The sequence below is a fragment of the Clarias gariepinus genome, chromosome 5, assembly GCF_024256425.1.
Source record: "Clarias gariepinus isolate MV-2021 ecotype Netherlands chromosome 5, CGAR_prim_01v2, whole genome shotgun sequence".
Classification (NCBI taxonomy): domain Eukaryota; kingdom Metazoa; phylum Chordata; class Actinopteri; order Siluriformes; family Clariidae; genus Clarias; species Clarias gariepinus.
In genome coordinates, this window is record NC_071104.1 from 23,440,750 (window position 1) to 23,466,225 (window position 25,476).

At 37.8% G+C, this 25,476-nt stretch overlaps 2 protein-coding genes across 2 annotated transcripts; both read left to right on the top strand.

Annotated features, from left to right (window-relative positions):
- Positions 1–1,011: 1,011 nt before the first annotated feature.
- On the top strand, positions 1,012–6,479 carry tnfaip6 (tumor necrosis factor, alpha-induced protein 6). The gene is made up of 6 exons (XM_053496956.1): positions 1,012–1,459; positions 2,770–2,907; positions 3,839–4,000; positions 5,124–5,352; positions 5,426–5,466; positions 5,682–6,479. The coding sequence occupies exons 1-6, from the start codon at positions 1,192–1,194 to the stop codon at positions 5,801–5,803; spliced, it is 960 nt and encodes a 319-aa protein (XP_053352931.1). The 5' UTR covers positions 1,012–1,191; the 3' UTR covers positions 5,804–6,479.
- Positions 6,480–7,784: 1,305 nt separating this feature from the next.
- On the top strand, positions 7,785–25,456 carry rif1 (replication timing regulatory factor 1). Its single transcript, XM_053497012.1, has 36 exons — positions 7,785–7,969; positions 8,937–9,055; positions 9,161–9,239; positions 9,396–9,492; positions 9,581–9,711; positions 9,800–9,891; positions 10,230–10,419; positions 10,759–10,851; positions 10,938–11,076; positions 11,165–11,316; positions 11,423–11,540; positions 11,623–11,799; positions 11,997–12,107; positions 12,595–12,657; positions 12,765–12,868; positions 13,113–13,199; positions 13,331–13,404; positions 13,598–13,778; positions 13,858–13,965; positions 14,061–14,210; positions 14,300–14,399; positions 14,488–14,755; positions 14,865–14,907; positions 15,013–15,215; positions 17,162–17,255; positions 18,766–18,897; positions 18,974–19,116; positions 19,197–19,286; positions 19,376–19,436; positions 19,557–22,550; positions 23,011–23,130; positions 23,209–23,295; positions 23,450–23,565; positions 23,844–23,997; positions 24,083–24,203; positions 24,366–25,456. The coding sequence occupies exons 2-36, from the start codon at positions 8,943–8,945 to the stop codon at positions 24,599–24,601; spliced, it is 7,221 nt and encodes a 2,406-aa protein (XP_053352987.1). The 5' UTR covers positions 7,785–7,969; positions 8,937–8,942; the 3' UTR covers positions 24,602–25,456.
- Positions 25,457–25,476: the final 20 nt, after the last annotated feature.

Consider the following 25,476-nt stretch of genomic DNA (forward strand, 5'->3'; position numbering starts at 1 on the left):
TTTTCACAAAATGTTGAAACATGTACAGTAGGAACTTAACATTAAGTCAGCGATTATCATTATCGTGTCCTTACACATTATATAAAACTACTACCATGAAGCAAAAAAAGACATGATATTAAAATAGTGGTACAGTAGGATGACCACTAATGTGCAGTGCAGTACATCTACAGTATATATGGGAAAATGTCATTTAGGGTAGGAGGCATAGATTGGCCTTTAATTTTATTGTGAACCTTAATGTTCAGCCATGACATAAAGACTAACCACTTAAGATGATTTAGCCACTTTAGCCATCTAATAATATCAGACTTTTTGTTATCCCTGTCAGACAGAAACAATATGATTTACACTAAAACTATGATTTAAACACTCTGGAAAAGTTTTAGCAACTTGGCCGCTTTCAGCAAGATATGGTGACATTCTTCATTACATTGACAGTTTTGTATTCCCCTTTGAGTGATTTTTAAGAGTTCCATTGATATGATGTATTCAAAATAAATGCATTAAACATACAGAAAACCCATCCTGCACACCAGTGTATATCTTTTGATATTGTATTTGACTAATTAGAGGTAAAGTTCATTGGATTTCCCCTATGATAAATTAATAAAAAAAAGAATGGTGTCCTCTCTATTTATCTACTGGTAAAAAAAATGACTGCATCCTGCAGTGTTCCTTACTTTGTCTGTAAGCTAGTGCGTTAAATTTTGCTCTGTATCATCTACTCAACTCATCAGCAGTTTTAGCAACTGTAGTACATCTACTATAAAGACTTCCCCTAAGGAAAGCTCAACATTACCACATTATAGCAAGTATCGTTGGAAAAACTTTAAAGCACATAAAAAAACCTTCAAATGGACTCCCCAAAGTCCTTGCCAAAATTTCTGCTTTTTATTTATAAAAATTATTAGCAAGCCTAAAACATGTGTGAGCAAGAGCAAGACATCTAGTAAAACAAAACTTTTTAGCGTAAACTCTGAGACACAGCCCATGTCTATTGTAAACTAGAGATGCAGTTTCTTTGCTTGAAATTAACCTAAGATTAAGGTTATTCCTTTATAATACCGCTCATGTACAAAAACAGCTGATATTATGATGATATATTTAGAGAGACCGTCCAAACAGACTGCCGGCTGTTTAATAACGCTTTGCGGGACATTAAACAGCCCTCTTTGTTGAACCATTTTCATGCCTGTGTTTCGGGATATGCTCTTTTCCCCCCGTAGTGCAGACTCCGCCCACAAAGGGAGTAAGTACTCTGGCGCGTGCACTATTCCAGCTGTTACTAGAGATCAGAACGTATGTCGTGTTCGTTCTTGTCAGTGTGGCGCTCGTGCTGCTCTCAGGATGCTGTACTTGCACGCCGTGGCCGCTCTGCTCGCCTTATCGTGCGTCCTGGAGGAAACCGAGGCCTGGGGATACAAGAACGGGATATTTCACAACTCTATTTGGCTTGGTAAAATATATTTTCACAGTTAACTTGTGTCAAGTCGCTTGTAATTGCTATTAGCGTAATTACAGTTGACTAGTTATAAAAGTAATCAAAGTATCTCCTGGGGGCATGCTTGCACATAGTTTTTTTTATTCTAAATAGGAACACTTGGCTGGTCCCCATGGGAAATACAGTCTGATTTCCTGTGATATCATATTTTTTCCTTTTGTTTTTTTGTTGTAGGGATAGGTAATTAGCTCAGCATTAATAATCGTCAATGAGCCTCACAACAGTAAGACACGGTTAGTAAGATAGTCGCTCGCTCGCGTGTGTGTCTAGTTGGCGCTGTCACATTAAACGAGGCAAACATTTATGACCGTCTCAGTGTTGAGTCCATCCTTCCTCTGAGGGAGTCTTATAAACTAGGGGAAGTGAGCTCACTATTTGAGTGAGCTCTGTCGCAATGCTTCATTCAAACCACACTGTGGTCATTACCTCAGAACAATCGACTCATTTATCATTTGTGCCATAGTATATAGAAAGAAATTGAGTAAATTGCCACATTGTGAAATCTGTGTGAACACCATTTTTCATTAACCTCATGGCTCTAAAGCTTGTGAGGTTTTACACTAAACAATGTGCTGTTTAAACCACAGGACAAAAACTTACTTAGAGAAATATACAGTAATTCTAGAGAACATCTATCATTTATTCATCTTAAAGATCACTGGGACATTTAAAGGAATGTTTTACAAAACTGTAAATGTTAAATGTAAATAGGAGTTAAAGTACAAAGAGGCACTTTATTGCAGCTATTTCTCACGCTTCACATCTGGAAAACATATATAAGTTGTTTACAGATGTACACCCTTGCATTTTCCTGAATTTTCCTGAATATTCTTCTGGATAGTGAGTTGCTGTTACCCCATGCATGTTTCTGTTCAGTGGCATGGTAATAAACGCAAATCATTAGTGCTTTTAGTGATGTGAAGTCTACGGGGTCAGTCATGCTGTCAGGGTCAGACTTGTCTGAGAGGCATGAAAAGATTCACAAATGCCTACTGGCATGCATTCAATTTTTAGTATTAGTATTTAACTTCTTTTTTTTTTTTAACTCTCAAACTGTGTTCCTTATGGCAAGAGTTTCACTTCCCTTATAGATGCTAACAAATTTCTACAGCTTTTTTTCTGTTTAAGGTTTTGTCCTAACAGCCAGACCAGCAACCTACTAACACTTTAGGACACTGAGCAGATCCACATCCACTTGTAGGTCAGCCCACCACTGCTGATAACAGGATTTACTAATTTGTGCTTTCCCCGCTTTCTTTCTGCAGAACAAGCAGCCGGAGTGTACCACCGGGAATCTCGCAAAGGGAGATACCAGCTGACATATAAAGAGGCCAAAGCTGTGTGCAAGTTTGAAGGGGGGTCACTAGCTACTTATGATCAACTTGAAGCTGCCAGAAAAATAGGTCTCTAATGCCTCTTTTGTTGTGTTTGTTTTTACCCTAATATTAAACTCTGGGCCAGGGCAACCCACGGGACTTAAATGTAAAATGAAAAAAACAGAGACAGCTTTAAACAGTATTCCGCAGCTATCTAAAATCAAGACTAACCTGCAACCAATTACCATTATTCAAAGATACTTTTCCTTGTAATGTCACATTTTGTAAGTTGTGAATATTTGTAAAATCATTTAATTTTGTACTCTGTTACCAGAATAACACCTGTTTAACAGCTAACCAGATCATATTCTCATTTAAGTTAAATTAGATTTTAAGCTCTACATATCTTAGGTCTGTTTTAAGTCATTATTTCTAAGTTGCTTGAGGGGTCTGCAGTTCCTCATTTTGCAGCTCTGTAATTGCAACAAAATGTTGTTTCTCATACATCAATGACCGCACAGCGGATTTCCCCCGATTACCATTTCCCATGGGGACCAATTAATTGTCTGGGTACCTCATACATGTTTTTAGGAACCTGTCCTTTACAGGACATTGGTCATTAAGTGATTAAATTATATGGAAGAACAATGTCAGTGTAGTCTGTTAGTAAGAATGCTTTATGACAGACATTACCATGACATGCATAAAATCCAGTTAAAGTATAAATTTTAAGTTATTTCGAAAATTATATATATACCGTATATATATATATATATATATATATATATATATATATATAACAGTATATATATTTCTGTATTACATACTGTATCTGTCTTATATTAACTGTAAACATTTTACTGGCTTGAAAATTAGCTTTGGTATCTCTCTCTTCAGCTGCAATATATATCTTTTGAGCTTTGTTCTGTTCCCTTAAAAAGTTTTTTATAAGGCATTTTATATTATTATTATTATTATTATTATTATGTCAGGTCTAAAAAAGATCTCTGTTTTCAAGGCTTCCATGTGTGTGCAGCTGGATGGTTTGATAAAGGCCGTGTGGGATATCCCATCGTGAAACCTGGATCCAACTGTGGATATGGAAAGGTTGGAATTATTGATTATGGCTATCGGCTCAACAAAAGTGAAAAGTGGGATGTCTACTGCTACAATCCTAACTGTGAGTAATACTAAAAGAATAACTATGCAAGCGATAGTGAAGAAATTCTGGGAAGTAGGCTAATTACTCACTTTTAACATCAAAGTCCCACAGTTCCTTCCAAATGGTGAATGGTGTAACCACTGACAAGAGTCACACTTTTTGTGGGTGGCAAGCTCTCTACATGAAACATTTATTTTATATCCAAAACAACAGTCATTGGTCCCTGTGGAACAAAATATAAAGTTGTGCATCAGCCAATAATGAGAGCATGTGGATATGTCATCTGTGTCTGGAAATAAGAACCAAGGAAAATATTATTTTGTTTAATTGTACTATGACTAAGTGGTTGTGTGATGTTCACTGCTACAGATGATTCACTTAGCTTGAGCTTAACCTAGCTTCCACACATTTACCACCTACCTTTATGTAAGCTTAATGAAGATTCGTACAGATGGTATCTAAATAACATAACATAGGTCATAAACGTACTGGGGTAAGCTGTTAAGAACCAGAAAGTCACTTAAATTGAAACTTTGTACATTTAACTCAATTTCGAAGAGCATGCTTCATGTTGGCTTTGACCTTAAACAAACCAGACATTTTTGTCTTTGTGGGTGTGTCTGGTAATCCCACTGGGGGTCTTTTCTCATCTCGCACCCAGTTCCCTGAAACCATCACATCCTTACCCAGGATAATGCAGACATTGGAAATAATAATACATTTACTAAAATGCACTAGATATTGAAACTAAGCTTTCAAAACTAAAATATGGAACTTTGTGCCTGTGGTGTGTATTTTTGTCTGAGAAAATCTGTGCCTTACATTGACATCCGTTACAGTACTGTATATACTACAGTATAAATGACAGCAGCACATTGCACACCTGTACAATATGTGTGTTTATGGGAATGCTTTTCCTTGTTGAGCTGTTTGTTCAAGGTCACAGCTGACAATAACACAAATGACTAATAGGACGTAAATGCAATATATCTACCGTACGTAGTAGGAGCTTGAGTATTTCTTTCTTTCTAAACACACGGGACTCATATGCATTAATCCCATGTGTTAAATCAAATTTGTATTTTCAAACTTAAAGTAGAAATGTAAATATTCTTAAAAATGACTTTAAAACCTTTTACAGCAAAAGAGTGTGGAGGTGTGCATACAGACCAAGAGAAGATTCTACAGTCACCAGGTTTTCCAGATGAGTATCCTGATGAGCAAATCTGCTACTGGCACATTCGCGTGCGCTACGGCCAGAAGATCCATCTGCAGTTCCTTGAGTTTGACGTTGAGGATGATGTAGACTGCATCAGTGATTATCTCGAGCTCTATGACAGTTATGATGATGTCGCAGGCTTTGCTGGAAGGTATGAAGACATTAATTAATGAGCATATCTTGTGCACAAATTCTACAAACACTGACCTGTATTTACTTTGTAGGTACTGCGGGGATGAACTACCTGAAGACTTTCTTAGCACAGGCACGTATTTTACTGCTTTATTACATTTAATGCATTTCACTTTCCGCACAATTATTCACTATAGGCTTAAACTTAAATTAATGTAGTTTTATTTTATTTTTATGTCAGATGACATAGATTAAAGATGATGTAGCAGTCTGCATCACATACAACTGCATTCCAGGGTGGTGCATTTTTCTGTCCCTAATATTTTCTGCATCTTTCTCTTTCTTTAGGTAACGTTATGACGCTAAAGTTCCTGGCAGATTCATCTGTTTCTGCCGGAGGTTTCAGGCTACAGTACACTGCTATCGATTCATCTGTTCTCCCCGACAATGATACTTACACTTACACTTGACTATTTCTTATACAGATGTTGTTTTTATCAATAAATTGTTAAGGTTATATGTTTATACAACTGTAATCCACCATTTAATTAATTGTATAGGACATTAAAATCCTTTTGTACTTAATTTGTATTAAGTTAATTTGTCTTTTTTTTTTTGCTTTTTGTGAAGTAATACTAGGTGATGCAAATAAAGATATTGCAGTCATTTAACAGAGAATTACCTTTTGGCCAAAAACACTCTTTTTTTCTTTACATTGGACCAACTATTATGCTGTATTTAAAAATACATTTATATGTTTCTAAAATGGATTAACCTTATGCATTTGACTTCATTTTTTTTAACTTTAATTAACTTTTACTTGGTTTATTTGTGTGCGTGTGTGTGTAAAAGAGTACTGAATTGGACTGAATTACATTTTTAATGGGCTGCAAATTTAAATTTATATTTAACATAGATTTGAAAACATGTTTCTGTAAATGCAACAGTTGGGATCTTTTCATATGTAAGTAATTAATTTTATTTTAAAACACTAAGTTCTAATGCTAACACCAAGTGTTATATGTAATTAGGATGGCATGGTGGCGTAGTGGTTAGCACTATACCCAACATTTAGGTTGAGAATTCGATTCCCACCTCAAGTCATGGAGTTTGCATTTTTTCCCTGTGCTTGGTTGTTGTTGTTTTTTTCCCCAGATCAGATTAGGTTAGGTTAATTCCCAAATTGCCCCACAACCTTGTATACAGAATAAGCAGCATACAAAATTAATAAATGAATAAATGTGATTAAGAGCATATACATTATTGTTAAAAGTATATACAATTAATATATAAAGTAAACAAATAATCAATTACAGAACTTGTAACTTACACATATAGCATAGTGTTAAATTCTATTCTATTTGTATAGCGCTTTTAACAATTGTCATTGCTGCAAATCAGCTTTACACAATCAAAAGAAATTATTTAAGTTTGTGAATGTGTATGAATCAAAATGGTCAGATAGTCCCTGATGAGCAAGCCGAGGGCAACAGTGGCAAGGAAAAACTCCCTATTTAGCTCTGTGGCCTCGCACCTCCAGTGTTGAGGGTCCGATTTCTGCCTCTGGTCTGTGTGCGTGGAGTTTGCATGTTCTGCCCATGGGTTTGGTGGGTTTCCTCTGGGTACTCTGGTTTCCTCCCGCAGTCCAAAGACATGCAGATTAAGCTAATTAGCGTTCCCAAATTGCCTGTAGTGTGTAAATGAATGTGTGTGCCCTGCAATGGATTGGCACCCTGTCCAGGGTGTACTTGCCTCATGCCCTAAGTCCTGGGATAGGCTCCAGGCTCCCCCGTGACCCTGAATACAGGATAAAGCGGTATAGAGACGATAAGACAACATTATTGTTGAGTATATACAATTGATATAAAAAGTAAACAAATAATCAATTACAGAACTTGTAACTGACACAATGGTGGCCTAGTGTGTAGCTCTGTGGCCCTGCACGTCCAGGGTTGAGGGTTCAATTTCTGCCTCTGGTCTGTGTGCGTGGAGTTTGCATGTTCTCACCCATGCTTGGTGGGTTTTCTCAGGGTTCTCCGATTTCCTCCCACAGTTCAAACCCATGCAGATTAGGCTAATTGGCGTTCCCAAATTGCCCTAGTGTGTGTGTGTGTGTGTGTGTGCACTGCAAAGTCACCCCTTATCAGGATAAACGGTATAGAAGATGAATGAATGATTACGTGACCCACAGATTTCTTTATGTGGTCTTGTTTTTAAAACTATAATAATTTTCTGTAAACATTCATAGAATGTCATTATTTGGGCGATCAATCCAAAGGAAACCCGTAATAACATGTAAAGCTAAAATGTAAAGCTTATATGTAAACCTCGGGATTGGGGGAGGAATTAATTAACTTCAATACACCAATAAGCGACTGACTATGCTACATTGTTACGAATTATTTATAAGTGGGCGGGGCTTGTGGCGGGTGAAAGGTGAAGCTGCGCCGCGCGCCTTGTTTGGCGCCAGCGTTTTCGCGGGACTGCTGAAGAAATAGCAAGACGGCAGCTTAGCCCTCCCTTATTGACATCCATTATTTTAAAACATAAATAACTCTCGATAATTTTTTCAGTATAAGCTTTTCGTCCATGCCATCGCCGTTTTATGCTGGTTGTGTTCTTTTAATTTCAGTGAGGTGAGAGAACACTACTTGCTTCCTAGTTAGCTGCAGTGTGTCTGTTCTGGGCAGGGGGTTGGGTAAGTTAGCTAGCCACCATGCTCGTGATATAAGACTGCAATCTCAAATCTAACGCATGAGCTGAAAACAATGTAATGTCCTTGCACTCGATAATAAAACAAACCGATCAATCTAGCAGGCTGCACGCGCATCGCTTTGAGCTCATTACATGAGTGCAGATGTGATTAGCTGGATTTTATTAGCTGGCTCCACATTGTTTACACAATGTGCTAAACTAGGATGAGGTCGCTAAATGTGGAGCAGATGTGAAAAGCAATCCCGGTGCTGCGTTTATAAATGGTGGACAATATATTTAATATATATATATATTTAATTGGCTAAATTGTCTGTTATGCACCGTATTTTTATTGGATGGCTAGCCAGCCTTTTAGCAAGATGGGAACAGAGAAGCTAGCTCGTTTCCACCTCCGTAATTCTCACCATTGCTGAACGACTCTTTCTCATGCTTAGCAGTTAAATGCGCATGCTTTTAGATATTTATTTATATAGTTACTTAGCACCCTCAGTACATATTAGACATTATAGCCTCCTGTAAACTCCCATCCATCAGTGATTAAATGGGTTTAAAGTCTAGCTACACGTTTGTCTCTGAGAGCACAACGTGTTTCAGTAACTGACTTTAATCAGCTCGGGTCTTTCAGACAACATATCGATAGTTCTTGATCTTGAAGCTTGATGGTTGTTTTTCAAGTCTGTTAATGACACCATCTAGGCATCAACCCATAGAAGTCATATTTTAAACATATTCTGTAACTATAAAAGTTAAGTCAGTTGTTTAAAGAACACTAAAATCTAGTGTTTTTTTTTTTCTTGCTTGTGCCCAGTTCAGCATAGTGTTGGTGTGATTTAAGTTAAAAACACAAGTTTAAAGCATGAATGTATGTAATTGTTTGTGCTACTTCAGGTGAGGATGATGGCCACAGTCCCCATGTCCAGCTCCAGCCTCCTCTCGCTCCTCAGGACTCTGGAGGATAATGCAGCCGGTGTGTCTGAGCAGACAGATGCCTACCTTACTATTGCAAAGTGAGTGATTGAGGCTTAGACAGTGAAACAGCCATGGTGAATCTGTAGCACATTCCTAGATGTTCATAAAACATTTATGACCTAATTTGTATTTTATATTCTCAGTCGGTTGAGTGGAGAAGACGGACGGCAATTTTTTCCTTTAATCCTAAAGCACTTTCCACGTCTGGGTAAAGCTTTTCAGGTAAGAACTTTCTATATAAAATCTGTTTGCATTTATTTGTTTGTTGGGGTTATAACCTTTGGTATGGCCGTTTTTATGTATTTTGTAACTTGGCACTATTAAACATGCTACTTTTGTAAGTCTGCATTTTTTCATTTATACTTATTCATACTTCAGACCCACATATCCAGCGAGAACGAGGAGCTAAGCCAGGCTGCACTTCAAGCACTGGGCTTTTGTGTATTCAACACGAACATTGTATCTGGCATTCCAGGTAAGAATACGATGAACAGAATACTGATTCAGTGCACGTCTCCGTATTTTTGTTTCTTATTGAGATGATTTCTTTGATTCTTTTTCAGTAAATTTTGCAGAGGAGATTTTGTTGACCCTTTGTGCCTTGGTGTTAAAGACTACAGACAAGAACACCTGCACACGAGCATTATGGGTCATTTCAAAACAGAACTTTACTGCAGAAGTTGTTGCCAAAAAGGTCAGTTATCAGAAAGTATTCCACAGGTTATTTGTGCTTTTGCTTTGATTTTAAGCCATGTTTGCATCTTTCTTCTCCTGTCTTTTAGACACCAGAAATACTTAAGACGCTAGAGGCTTTGCAGACAAAAGACATCCAGTCAGTCTTAACGGATCATGAGTCACTAAATGTTGTGATAAAGTAAGTCATTTTTCTTATATAAATTTTTAAAATGTACATTTTTAATTATACCCCTAATGTAACAATTTTAAGCACCTGGACAAAGCATGAACCATTCATATTAGCCTCTGCTCACACAAAATGTGAACATTTACTTTTGCTTCAGACTTGTAGTAATGAAGTGTTTGGATGTAGTACTGTTACAAATTTTACAGATTTTTATTTTTATGCCTCCTGATTAAACATTTGAACTAAATTCAGTAGAAATAGCTTGCATATGCATGTATAAATACTTCTTTTTCCACTGGTGTAAGCAACAGAAATAAGCTGTTTTAACAGTTTTTGTGTTATAATTTTAGGCTGCTTGAGCAGGCCCCTGTTCAGATGGGAGAAGGAGCAGTCACGTGGATTAAGCTGGTCATACCTTTGGTAGTTCATCCAGCCTCGAAGGTGCGCTTGCGAGCGGCTGCAGCACTGGAGCTGGGAATGCCTCTTCTTCTGGAGAAACAGCAGGAGGTGGCTGCCATTGTAGAGCCCATGATGTCGTCTGTAAGTTTCCCCTTAGTTTCACTTTCTGCAAGCGTGACATCGGTACATTTGTGGCTTGTGCTTTTTGGCCTTGGGAAGAAGGCCATTCTTTCTCATAACTGTTTGTGATTTGATTTTGCTGCATGTTAAATACCACCATCTGTGATTCTGATAAAGCAGCTCTGTCATGGAGGCTATTTATTTACTGTATTATTCACCCATCCATCTATCTGGCTTTTTAAACGTTGTTTCCCTTACTGTGTTAGGATACTGTATGTTTTAGTTTAGTTTATCTTGGGTTGGTTAATGCATCTCTCTTACAATTTTCTTTCAATAACTCACCTTTTTTCTGCTTTTAAGAAACTTATCCCTGAGATGCAGAAACTCTTCTCCACCAAGAATGAGAGCAATGTGCTGAAGCTCTGGCCTTTATTTGTAAAGCTTTTGGGCAAGGTAAAATGTGCATTTCAATACAATATGTACAAGAACTAAAGAGATTTAGTGCAAGGAAATGTGAAATGTCCTGTCACTCTGTTTAGTTGCTTCACAAAGGAGGAGCCTTCATCAACTCACTGCTCTATTTAGAAGAGCTGGGATTTCGCAGCTCTTCTCCCAGCATTAAGAAAATTGCCTTCATAGCCTGGAAGAGCCTCATTGACAACTTTGCTCTCAATCCAGGTAACCATTTTGTCAGACTGTTACAAATATTTATCATATTTTTGTTCTTCGGTACTAATTGGATAAAACTGGAATAAATGTCTTCTAGATATTCTCTGTAGCAGCAAGCGACTAAAACTGCTTATGCAGCCACTCAGCTCCATTCTTGTAAGGACTGAAGCCTTGTTGCTCACCAAATTAGAGGTCTGGTGGTATCTGGTGGTCAAACTAGGGCCTAATTTGTCTGCTAACTTTGAACAGGTAAACTGGAATATGATGCAATTTGCAATGTAAGACAAGCAGCACAGACTTTTACACTGTTATGAATATAATAAGGTTCTTAAATGTGAAACTCTTGTGTATAAAGGTTGGTGTGCCACTGCTGCTCAGCACAATTCCTGCAGATGTGTCATTGTTGTTTCCAGCCACCCCTGCTAGAAACACAAGCCAGAGCAATGGCATTGGACTAGTTACTCCTAAACCAGGTAGAAGGAATGTTCCTCCCTTTTCCCCTCCCTCTCTTTCGCCATCTTGCACATAGTCTCATAATTTATCCTTCTATTTTAGGTGTTGCTTCATGTAGCACTCCAGGTCCTAACTCTCGTCTGAGCCTTAACAGCAGTGCAAGTGTCCCACAGACCTACTCCTCCATCCAGCTGCTGGGGCTGGAGATGCTACTACACTATTTTTTAGGCTCACAGGCCAGTGCTGCTGCAGCCAAGAACAGCCTGCAGCTCAGTCTTGGTAAAGCAATAAAGTTTCTTTTGTTGCTTGAATTTGATTTCCATGATTGCTTTTTCTGACTTTAGTGATCTGTGAGTTATGGCTATTGTAATTTCATGCCCTTCTCTTTCTGTAGACTTCTAAGTCAATTTTAAGATGCTGTGGGACACAGCTTTATGTGATCTGTATTGTGATGGCATGCTGTCCTTTTTTTTCAGAGCCTTTGACACACAACCTTCTGAGCAGCAACTCGTTCTTTAGCAAGCATTCCTCCACACTCATTTCGGCTGTTAGAGATGGATTCATTTCTGTGGGCAAAGATGCTCCAGGTACTCAATTAATTTAATTCCTCCTTTACTGTCTAGAGTTTGACAGTGTTGGCATGCAGTTTCATTCCAGCTTTTATTTAGTTAAATATGCTGTGTGAAAATATTTATAGTAAATACATTTTTTTAAAATAAATATTTCTTACTCTAAATGATTCCCTTTTATTGTATTTATCATGTTGACCCATAAGATTTCCTTAAAGCACACTGAATGCTTTAAGGACATCTTATGGGTCAAGTCTGTGACTTTATAGTATCTAACTTTTAATAATTTAGTGTTAGAGTTTCACATTTCTGGCTGTTTAATTATAAAATAATAATTGCTTCCATTAAAACTATAGACCCACATCAATAAAATACATTTGGCATGCTATGTTCTCTCAGGAAACAATAGTATTGTTGTGTTTGGGACGCCCCAGAAGCACCCAACCAGGTTTTAAAGTCTTAAAATAAAGCTTAAAAATATTTTGTGTTGTATTTCTTTGTTTAGAAGCATTGCTGAATCTGATATGGAGCAGCCTTGTGGGCCATGTCAATACAACAGTAGAGGCTGGTAAGTGCCCTAGTGGTCTGTTAAACTGAAAAACTGTAAAAGTACTCACACATGACTAAAGTGTTCTGTTGCTCTTTAAGCTTGCATCTGATCTTTTTTTTTTACAGCTGGCAATAAGAAGGAGAGACAGGGTTCTGAAGTACTTACCCTCCTGCTACAGGCTCTTCAGTCTATTGTGTCCTCTGAAGCCCTGCCAGCTCCGCGAGCACTGGTAAATCATCTCGCTTCACAAATAGAAAACAAGGTCCATCAGTCTCTAACCATGTATACTGATTAAGGTTTCTAAATCTTTGAATTCCAAAACTAAGACTTTGTAATCAGAATTCAGAACTAATGTTTACTTGAGGTGATTTTTAGGTCCATAAATATATTTTTGTGCTTCCCTTATCCCAGATATTGCACCTCTTCCCTTTTTCAATGCTTTACAGTTTCTTAAAATTTGGCCAATTTTACAGGCTTTGTTTGAAGCTACTGTGAAGGCAATCCCTCAGAAGGTGCTAGGGTCTGCGGCCTATCAAGTGGCCAACATGGATGTCTTGAATGTGAGTTTGGGGTTAGCAGTATGTACAGCTGACCATTTTACAATAACCTGGATATTGAAATGGACTTTTTAAAATTCTTAAAGCATTATACAAAATCATAATTGTGTATAACAAAGGTAATTTCTACCTAGGGTACCCCGGCCCTTTTCTTGATTCTCCTCTTCTTCAAGAGCAGTATGCTCTCATCGTTTGTAACCGATGAAAGGTGAGTGAGTTAGAGGGGCATCAGTCTTTTGTTTATTGTTTATATTACTAATGTGCTACTACTAAATTACTAAATATGCTTTGGTTATAAGGATAACTTTAGATTTGATTAAAGGATCACTGTTAATATTTAAGTGTTGCTTTATAATATAAATGCATTTACTGTATTTTTGTGTCTCTCCCCTGTCTTTCAGATTCTTTGTGTGCTTGGAGACCCTTGTCAGTTGCGGTCTCTGTGGTCCCACATCCCCTCTGGCCTTTGCAGAATCAGTTTTGGGCACAGTCAGTGGCAGTGTGGAGACTGTGGAAAACAAAGAGCATTTGTGGAGAATGTGGAGTGTGGTTGTGAACCCTTTAACTGATACCATTACACAGGTTTGTTCTGTCTTTATGGTAGAATACTTTTAGATGGTTCTGATTTCGAGCATTAACAGATCACCATTTATTTAAACAGACAAATGAGGTAAACCAAGGAGATGCCCTGGAGCATAACTTCAGTGCAATTCATAGTGCCCTGATGTTTCCCATTATTCACCTTTTGCCTGGCTCGGGTCTTCCACAGGTCTGTTACATCTATATTTCTCGAACGTACTTTGGGCTTTATAGTGCCTTTGTCAGAGTTTTGATTTTGCTTTACTGGGTTTCTCTTTGCAACAGACGACTCAGAAAACCATGCTGGGCACTTGGTCTCGATTATACAAGGCTTTTGCTCGCTGCTCAGCTCTTGTGGCTACAGCAGAAGAGAATGTTTGCTGTGAAGAGTTGTGTGCCAGGGTATCTGCTGCACTGGATGGTGAAGCCCTGAAGGTACACAGCATTCATGGAACAGGACTGTTTGACTTGTTGTATTTTTCAGAATTTTAAGGAGCACTGTATTTTCCTTTTCTCCTGTCTAGAGTTTGTTCACTCTTGATGCTGTAGCAAATATCTTGCTGTCCATTATTGAAACTGTGGACTTTTCTCCATTTACCCCTCAGTTTCAGCAAAAGATGAAATGTAAGTCATGTTTTTTGCTGTACATGGAATGAGGAATGTTTTTAAATAATTTGTACAATTAACAATGAATCCTTCCTTCCTTCCTTAGCCCCTCACACACCACTTGGTTGGGTTCGAAAGAGAAACAAAGCTTTGGGGAATCTCTCAAACTTTCATGTGCTCTTGGTGCAGTCCTTGGAAGTTTTCCTAACCTTGGCCTCTTCAGGGGAGAACAGTGCTGTTTTAAGTACCATTGGTACAATACTGTTCTCTATTGTGTCTATTCTTTTCACAAACCTTGCATTACCCACTGTTATCCATGAGTCTTTGGCTTTCCTCACCAAACCTCTTGGACTTCTTTATGGACTAGTAGGAAGGTACGTTTTACCTTCAGCCTAACTATGTAGTATTAATTGTACTGCTATAAACATATCCTGAGTTTCTCAACACAAAATGAATGCATTTTTTGTCTTTTAATTCATATAGTTCAGAAGATGAACAGAAGACCCACTCTGTGCTAGGATCCAAGGTATTGCTTAAGATGAAGATGTTGATCATGACACATTACCTCATTAATTTGTTGCAATCCTGATATTCTCTTATGATTTTACATTATTTCTGTCATTTAATTTAGTTGGAAAAGCTGGTAGGCGATGTGCTTGGCAACCTGCAAACGCGTTCTGCACTGCAATATGATGATGAGCTCCTGGAGGTTTTGTGTCCTTTGCTCTGTGTACTGTTCCAGCACAAGAGCAAACAAATCCGCTCCATCATTACTCAGTTCTGGAATGCAACTTTTGGAAATGCTGTTGTACTGGCATACCCTGAGAGTCTCAGGTGCGTGGATGCAGGCGTATGCGTGTAGTTATAGTTGAAACCAGAAGTTAATGTACACATTAGGCAAAATTTAATCCTAGTAAACATTTCCTGTTTTAAGTCAGTTAGGATCACCACTTTTATTTTAAGAATGAGGAATGTCTCAATAATTGTAGAGAAAAATATTTATTTCAGGATTTCTTTTTATCACTTTCCCAGTGGGTCAGAAGTTGGATTGAGGTCAAGGCTACTTCAACACCACCCCCCCCCCCTTTTTTTTCCCACCCACTTTAACCCCTTTGTCTAGTTGACTTCGGGCTGGACATGAGTAGTGGTCATCAAAGCGAATCACACGTGGCAGGATATGGAAGGTCTGCAAAGACATTGTGGCGTAAAAAATTGCCCGACCAGTGTCCGCATCCCATAAGCTGGATGCCGATTTGTTGTGGGATCTGTAGAACCCACACAAAATTTCTACATAGTCTTCAATATTCACCAGGTCTACCTCTTTCCAGGTGTTTCCATAAACCCTTCTCCTCTCCTGGTTTGTCATGTTCGTGTCAATGGTTAAAGTGAAGTCGATAAGGAAAAGTTGAAAACGAGACTTGATGTCATCCACTTGGAATATGGCATGTTATGGTTTGGTTCCATTTTTGGATGAAGGCAGACCACAACTTCAGCTGGGTTTTTTTCCTCATCGGTGTCAGTCATCCTCTAAAACCTCCTCACTGTTAAACTGGCTTTTGTCCTTCTGATCATAGTTATTGTCAAATATACTGCATGTGAAGCTGTATATCTCTTTGCTATTGTGTTGCCACAGACTGAACTTGAGTAAGGCCTCAAAAAGCTTTTATATACCAGAGCTGCAAGAAAGTTGTATGATTGTTGGCCATGTTGTCTTTCAACAGGTGTGGTAAAGATTGTGTTGTCGTTAGGTTGCCGTGCATGAAAGGGGCATAAGAAGTGTGTTCTCATACGCCTGCATGTTTAGGTGTGGGAAAGGAGTGTAGAAATAAGAACTGTGCATGTTCTATACACTAATTGTAGTCTTACCTATTCATTTCCAAAGACCGTTCCATAGAGTGGATATGGTTCAATAAAACGCATACATAAAAATAAATAATAAAAAAAAATTAAAAATTCGAATTGATTTTATGTATTCAAATGCAATGTGAACAAAATCATTGAACCTTATGAGAAATGAATACAATTTACTGCACTTTTTAGAGAGGAAACAGAAAATCAGATTTGACCGGAACACATGAGGGTTAAGATGCCTCAATATATCCACATATCATATCCATGTTTTTGGATTGATTTGTGCTTTTCGTATGAAAGTACATGTCTCCTTTGTTAATGTTTATGATGGCTGCAGGGTCCCATGGCGTTTATACCTGCATAGTATTGTTTGTACAGATGAAGATTGTACCTTTAGGCAGTTGGAAATTGTTCCCAAGAATGAACCAGATTTGTCGGTCCTCGTTTTTTTTTTTTTTTTTTACCGAGGTGTTGCCCAATAATGTCAAGCAAAGAGGAACTGTGTTTTAAGACGGGCGTTAAAAATCCATCTAAAGGTAACCTGCAAGTGTTTATTACCATATCGGATGCTTCTGAACCATGACGACATTTTCTAAAATTTTATATTCATATTCCAATTTTTTGTTCATAGGCACAGTCGATAGTGTATGTAGCCTTCTGACCCAATAGAATTCATATAGTGAATTATAAGTTAAATAATCAATTCGTAAACCGTTATTAGAAAAATTGCTGGTGTCATGCATAAAGTAGTTGTACTAACTGACTTACCAATTTGTTAACGTGAATCTGTGGAGTGGTTAAAACGGTTAATGACTTATTGTATAGCCTAAGTGTATGTACTTCTGGCTTCAACTGTATATGTAAAAATGTCAAGCTATTCTGTTAATAATGAAAAAAGTATTGACTAATGAAAGAAAAATGTCTTCTAGGCCTATTTTAAGTCAAGCTAAGCAGAAGTCTCCTTTAATCTTACCTGGTTTTCAAGCAGTTGATGACTTTGAGGATTTCAGCGGCCCGTGCTCTGTAAGTTAATTTCTAAACAGAATCACAGTAGTATCTAATAATATTTAAACTTGTATTATTTAGTAAGTTATGTACAGTTGAATTATATTCCATGTTGTGCATTGAATGATGTACGTTGTAAGACACTGCTCCCTGGTGGAATTTCAAATTCAAATTTCAAAATTCAAATTCAAATTTTTATTTGTCACATACACAGTCATACACAGTACGAAATGTAGTGAAATACTTACACGACCGCCAGTGACCTTAAAAAGAGAATTAAAGCTTATAATAAGTAATAAATATCAATAGAAGAAATATAATAGAAAATTTAAATAAAAAAATTAAAATTAAATTTAACTAGAAAAAATAGAACTAAAAATAGAAACTGAAAATAGAAATATACTGTACAAATAGAACTATAATGGTGTGCAAATATGCATAGAAAAAGTGACTTTGTGCAATGGTTATTAAAGTGTCTTTGTGCAATGGTCCAGAATGTAAACGTAAACATGTAGTGTAGATGTGATGTGCGTGGAGTTGTCCATAGTGTCCATGGATGTATAAAGATTGATTAAATTTTACCATTTGAAAGGGTTTACGCAGATGACGACCACCCTTTTTTTTTAAAAAATAATAATAATCTAATCTAAAATCGTGCGTCAAATGTATTTATCTTTTATCAGGTTAAAGTACCAGTCAAATGTTTGGACACAAATTAGATTTATGTATTTTTTCTATGTTCTAGAACCATCCTTAAGATTTCAAAGCTAGGACATAACACACATGGAATTGGGTATTTAAGTGACAACAGTTGTCACTTGCTGTTTTAAGACACGAAGGTCAGCTGTTCTTGATTAGTGCTTGCGAGAGCAGTGTTGTCAAGTAATTTTGCCAAAACCATCAAGCACCATGATGAACCTGGCTCTCATTAAGACCATCCCAGGAAGACACCATAACTTACTTCTGAGAAGTTACCAGCCTCAAAAATCATCAATTAACAGCACCTCAGATTAGAGCTGTTGTAAAGGTTTTACAGAGCATAAGTAGCAGACACATCTCAACATCAACTGTTCAGAGGAGATTATTGCATATTTTGGATGCCGTCCGCATTGTTTTACAATGTAGAAAGAAATAAAAGTCAGGAAAGACCATGGAATTAGAAGGCATGAACAAACATTTGACAGGCGGCATACATAAAGATCAGCTTCTATCCTAACTTAAAAATAGTCTGAAAAACCCCAAAGGACATTTAGGACAACTCCCATTTTTTTTCTCTCTCCTTTTTATGGAAGTTTTATTTTCTTACAGTTCAAACCTATTGTTGAGCTTGAAGGGGTAATTAAGTTGATAACCTTTAAAGATGGGTGGAAAAAACTTGCTGTTATTTTGAAGGCTAAAAATGACTTTGGCTTATTAAATTATATGCATAATTTTGTTTCAAAATTATAATTTAAGTTTTGACTTTTCAAATGCAGTTAATTTACTTTAGCAAAATAAATTTAAATATATTTCTTTTTGTTTTGTACAGAGTGAGTGTTCTCAGCTTGATGCCAAAATCAGTGGGATTACAGTGACTTCAGTAGGGAAGAGAGAATCCTTACTAACCAGGGCAGCAGAGCTAAAGGAAAAGAGCTCTGGAACACCCTCCAAGCCAGTATCTGTAAGTGACTGAGCTCTTTAGCTAGATCTTATCACCTATATCATTATTTTAGCTGATGGTGGGATAACATTTGCAGGTGAAACTGGATTTTGGTTCTCCAAAGCTGCCACGAAAAGAAGTTCTTGAGGAGGAAGCATCAGTAGATTTTGTCTTCATTCCACCTGAGGCAAAGGAGAGAGTGTTGACTGAACATCAGAAGGAGGTCAAAAGAACTAAAAGGTATTGAAGAAACATTCCAGGTTTTGTGCACCAGTAAAAAGTCTTGGACTTAATCTACTGCTTTATTCCTTCTTTTCTAGGGTTGATATCCCTGTTATGTACAATAATTTGGATGCATCTTTGGATACTACGGCATTTACACAGTACACTCAGAGCCAAGAGGAATCAATGTATGTACTGTTTTTGAGCAAGTTTCATTATCTCAGCATCTTTATCCCTTTTAGTGCTGAGCTGTTTGCCTGCATGTGTTTCCATTTAGGGACAAATTTCCAACACATGAACAAGCTGAGACCAAAAAAGTTGCAATGACTGAACTGAAGGTAAGGCTGTATATTTTGGACAGGACTGAAAAGACACCTGTTGTGCATATGGTGGGTTATTGTATAGGCAATTCAACAGGAAATAACTTGGCTATTTTATGTATTTCTTTTAATCCATAGGATTTAAAGGATGAGGCATCACCTGTTGGCCATGATCAGAAGGTTTTAGAAAACAGTCCAGGTACAACTGCACAAGACAAAGCAACAAATGAAAGTAACCAAACTAGTGAGGGCCCATCTTCGGCAGATGTCACAACTTTGGGAGCAAGTGACCTTAATGATTCCGCAAGCCATAAAGAGAGCCAAAGCCCAAATGTGTCGGGTTCATCCGACATGATCTCTGGTACTCCACCAAAGCCTAACAGTCGACGTCAGTCTTTCATCACCCTTGAAAAATATGGAGAGGGAAGAGCAGTTAGTTCCCCAAGTGTTGAAAAATTTACTGGCCCACTCACTAGGACATGTAGTCAGGAGCCTCCAAAGTCACAAAATGACTCCAAATTGCTCCCACCTGCCTCTTACTCACAGCCAGAAACTGGAAAAGATGACCCTAAAGAATCTACTACTGATATTACCCAGGATTCTTCTAATCAATCTGTTGGACAAAATGAGAAAATACCGGCAATGGTAAAACCAGCTAAATGTTTAAGTGAAGGCACAGAAGATGAAGATGATGTGATTCCAGACACTCAAACCCAAGAGCTACAAGAGGCAAGTGATGCTGGTAACAAGTCTTCAGACAAATACAATGAGGACATGAACATGGAAATTGCCTCCCCTGGTGGAGAATCTGATGTTGCTGCTTCTCAGGATTCAAGTCAGGTTGAACTGAGGAGGTCAGGTAGACGCAGAAGTAAACCTATCCTGCCCGGGGAAGAGTCAGATCAGGAATCAAAAAGCAAGCAGCAGAAAAAGGCTCCTGTTAAATCACCAACTTCAAATGATGCACAAACATCTACACCTGCCAAGAAAGCAGCAGTTTTGCCCACAAGAACCAGAAGAAGTAGACTCCATGAAGAGAATTTAAATGAAAGTGGCAAATTGCAGGATAGCGAACAGAAAGATTCACAAGAACCAGCTCTGGCTGGCTCTTTATCGCAAAGACGAAGCAGAAGTAGGAGTAAAGAGATTAACCAGACAGAGCTGTCTGATGAAAAACAGTCTTTAAGTCAAACAGATGATAAAAATGAATCTCCACTTAGTCAGTCAGATAGTCCGTCAAATAGCAGGCCTGTAAGGAGGACCAGATTATCCAATGCTAATGTACACGTTTCGGACAAAAGAAAAAGATCTGAGTTAGACTCTCCAGTCGAGATATCCAAGCAAGTTGACTGCTCTGTGTCTGATGCTGATAACCAGTCAGCTGGCAGACCAAGAAGAGCAAGGCGGTCTGATGGAGCTGAAGCACAAAACAAAGACAAGCCTGGGCATAGAAATAAAGGGATAACTGACCCAAGCCCTACTCGCACACCAACACTTGCAAAATGTAGGCAATTAGGTAGGTGGAAAAAGGATGATGATGATGATGATGATGATGATGAAGATGAAGATGAAGAAGACACTACTCCCTCAGGTTCAGTGAATTCTGAGTGCTCAGAGGGTAATGTGCACAGTGAGTTACAGAAAAATTCTCAAGGGCCTGGCAAATATAGAACTCGACGGTCATCTCAAGCCTTGTTGGTATCTGTTGAGAACTCCGAGTCCGATGGGTCTGATACCCGAGATAGACAAAGACCTAAAAGGGCTAGAGGGCTTAAATCATCTGAAGTGATGCCAAGCACAGTGGTTAGTGAGAATACTCCTTTGAATATTTTGGGCAAGGAAGATGCAGTTATCCCTTCCATTCCAATGGACACTTCTAAGAATGAGTCAGAGGCCTGTTTAGGTGTTGGCCCACTGAATGAGGTTCAAGACCTTTGCAAAGCTGATGACAAAGATGAGCCACTTGTTGCTGAAGACCAGATGATTGACAGTTCTGATTTAAAATCAGCTGCTGATGAGCAACAAAGCGACAAAGAGACAATAATGCAAACAGATTCTGATCACAAGGAGTCACTTAACGCTGTTCTGGAGCAGAGAGATGCTGAGAAAGAAGCCCTTCTATCTCCACTTAACAGCCTACAACTACCTGCAAAAGTTGAATTAAAGGCTCCAGAATTGCGTACATGTCCACATAGTAAAAGAGGTCGTGGACGCAGACGCTCCACTAACTGTAACTGTCACCAAGTTAGCAGCACGTCTTCAAAAGATCAATGCAGTAATTCTCAAGATGTCCAGGATATAAAGGAAAACAAGCTTCTGCTTGAATCCAGCACCCTGGTGTCTGAGGCTGAGTTGAACAGCATCACATCTGTTTTACCGGAAAAGGAGGGGGAAGCTCTCCAAGTTGGTTGTCCTGACGTTGCTAATGTACAGTCTTCTCCAACCTTGCCCAACCTACCAGAAGCAGAGGTGCCTACTGAGAGCCCAGTGGAAAAGCATAATGAAAGCGTTTCTAATTTCTCTGATGTGAATGAAAGTACAGCTATGGAAGAGGAACACCACAAAGACAATGTTGTAGATGGCACAGAGGATAAACTTAAAGAAATAGAACACAATACAATTTTATTAGAAAATCCATTTGGACAGGAGCAAACGCTGGAAGCTTCAAGTGCACCAGATGTTTTGCCAAGCCAAAGTCAACCTGTGCAGGAGGAAAAACCTTTCTGCCAGGAACAGTCTGAATCTCCTGTCAGTCAGGAGGAAATGGTTCACAATGGAGAAAAAAGTGAGATGACTAGAAAGGAGGAACTTGTGCTTTCTGAATTTGGCAATAATCAAGAAGAGCAGGATGATGGTGAAGCAACACAGATAGACAAAGATCTTCAGGCTGAGACAGCTCAACCTTGTGAAGCATCTATACCTCCACAAACTGCTGCACTGGAATCAGGCTTGGACTCCCCACCCAAGCAGAAATCTTTAGATTCTCTTTGTAGCAATACAGAAGTGAGACAGAGTCCCAGTAATAGTGTAACACGTGGTGTATGGTCACCATCAGCCTCTCCATCTACAAGCATACTGAAGAAAGGACAGAAGAGGCAATGTGAGGAAGATTCTCCATCGCCTCTTATTAAGGTAGTATTTTAAAAATTAAATGGTTTTTGAAGGTCAAAAGCATAATTCTACTAAAATTAAATTTTATTTGTGTAGTGCAATGGTCATTGTCCAAAGTTTTTTTTTTTTTTTTTTTTTTAAACAGATTTGTAGAAAAAAATTAAAATTTTGAACAATGTAAGGAAATATGTATAGTTTATGAATATTAGTTTGTCCCTGTTGAGCAAGGAAAAACCGATGACACAAAGGAAAAACCTTGAGAGAAATCTGACTCACCAGGGAACACTCTCATTTGGCCGATATCCGATAGTATGACCGCAAATCCTATTAAAGTTAATATAAAGTCCAGACTTTGTTTTTAACAGGAAGCTCGACAGAAAGATGGAGAGAAAAAAAGAAAATGGTACAATGCCTCGTAAATATTGCTGTTTATATTAATACTTAGACCTAGTGTTTGTTTTTTTTGTTTTTTTTTGTGTAGTCTCGAAGAGTATCCTTCGCAAACCCGATATACCAGCAGGAACTGGCAGATGATATTGACCGCCGTAGTCCAGTAATACGGACCAGCTCTCCAAAATCAAAAGCTATTGGGCAGCCTAAGGTACTATGACTGTATTGTAATCACATCATTTGCAATTTTCTTTCATACTTTAATACTAAAATTTGAATCATCTTGCAGTATATTACAACACCTACAAAAGGCCTGTTAACCCTCAGTCCTCGCAACCTTCGCAGTCCGGGTTACAAGAGTTCAAAGAAATGCCTGGTATTTGTCTTTTTTTTTTTTTTTTTTCTAGAACATTTTTTAATTTTTCACACTTTGTGTGGACAAAACATTCTAAGCTATCTTCTGAGTCTAACTTAATGAGTGTTGAAAAGTCAATGCACAAAGTGTACATTAATATTCAACCTGGCAACAGATCTCAGAAATGAGTCAGGAGCCACGCCCCATTCCAAAGGATTGCGTTTATCCCGCCCTTGTCAGCTGTTCTACGCCTGTGGAGGCTGTTCTGCCCCAGATTTCATCCGCAATGTGGTAAGTTCTATTTTTAATAATTGTTCTAGTAAATGAGTGCAGTGTAGACATGTTTACAATTGACCTTTTTCCCCCCAATGACTTTAATGTTTACCTTTTAATGATTTAACATCATATAGACAAAATAATGTTAAAGTTTAAATGACTTACTTTTTGAAAATATGCATATTCTATACCTGATTTATGTTTCCTTTCTTACATCTTGACTGAATAAAAATGACTGCAGTGCCTTTTTTTTTATTTATTTTTTTATTCACAATGTTTTTCTTTGTACTTAGGCCTCGAGGTTTTGGTCAGCTTGTGCGTGCTAGGAATATTAAAACAGTTGGAGATCTGAGTGCTCTATCCCCAAATGAGATCAAGTCGCTCCCTATTCGCTCACCTAAGGTGTCGAATCTCAAAAAAGCTCTGAAAACTTACCATGAGCAGCAGGTACAGTGAAGTCAAGTGATTGCTTAATTGTGAATATTTGCTACAGTTGATATTGTATTCAGTAATGTTTGAATTGTCCTTAAAGCGCAAAGGACGGCCAGATGACCTGAAAAGCTTTGATGAAATGGAGAAAATGACTTCTGAACCTGAGGAGACTACTGCAGCTCCAAATCAAGAGGAGGACCAAATGTCTGGAGATGGACAAGGTACAGCTGATGAACCAGCAGTATAAATTGCCTGTATCATGTAGAAAAGAATAGTGAACTACCATGTTCAATTTAACGAATATATATAATATAAAACAGTTTGAGATTAAAATTATTTTTTTAAAATAATTAATTACTTTATTTTTTATTATTTTACTGCAGAAGTAATTTCTTCAGAAGTGGAATCAACTGTAGAGCACAAACAAGAGGAGCCAATGCCTGTGGAGGTTGTGTCGGATGTTGCTTCTCTGGGAGCTCGTCTAACCCAAGAGGAGCTTGGTCGTTGTTCCCCAAGAGAACTTGGGCTGATGCATGAACAACTCAGTGGCATGATGAGAATTATTGTGGATCATCTCCAGGCACGTTTGATCAGGAACCTTGAGGACAGTTTGTCATGATGGCAGCCAACCCTCGTATCCTCAGCCTTCTACATGGAACATGCCTCAGTGACTGGCTTTTAACATGTTATCTGTGGACGTTATTGTTTTTAGTGATTGTTTTTAGCTCTGGATCTTCTAACATCTTATTTTCCAGACAGATGCGATGGGTCTGCAAATACCCACTTGGACATTTATAGCTTGTACCATATTCATATTCTGAGAGAGCATTTTATGGATAAATGGGCCTCGCTTTAGCCTTTTTATTGCCGCTTTTTAAAGAAATCCATGCAAACCAGAATGCAGATGGCACTTTTTAGTATTACAATATTTTTTGTTTAAATAAAGGACTAAAGGTATAAGAGTGTTGTTTTCACCAGTGATGCACCCTCCATTTCCAAGATGAGTGTTTCATGGGTAATCCATCTTACATATTTTATAGGTGACATTCTTTTTTTTTTTTTATTTTTTTTTTTTTTTAGGATTATCTCCTGCCATGTAGAATTTGAGTTTATAAATAGTTAAGTTATGCATCCTATGATCTTTAGTCTGTTACAGTGTTAGTGTAAAAAGAAAAAAAAAATCATTCTGATTTTAAGTTAGTAGCAGCCTTCTTTAGGATAATAAGCATTTTATTATATTTCTATACCATAACAAACCAAAATTCTTTCACTGACAATGCCTTCTGTTTTTAGTTTTTTATTACTATTGCTAACTATTCATTGAATCACTTCATACACAACACATGGACAGTTCAGCAAATGATCTCTTTTTTTTTTTTTTGTTTGTTTGAAAGGGATCTTTAAAAGTGGAAATGCATGTGGCTGCATGCAATGATTTGTAATAAAGCCATCTAAAAACCTGGATATATTTAAATATTTTATGTATATATTTTG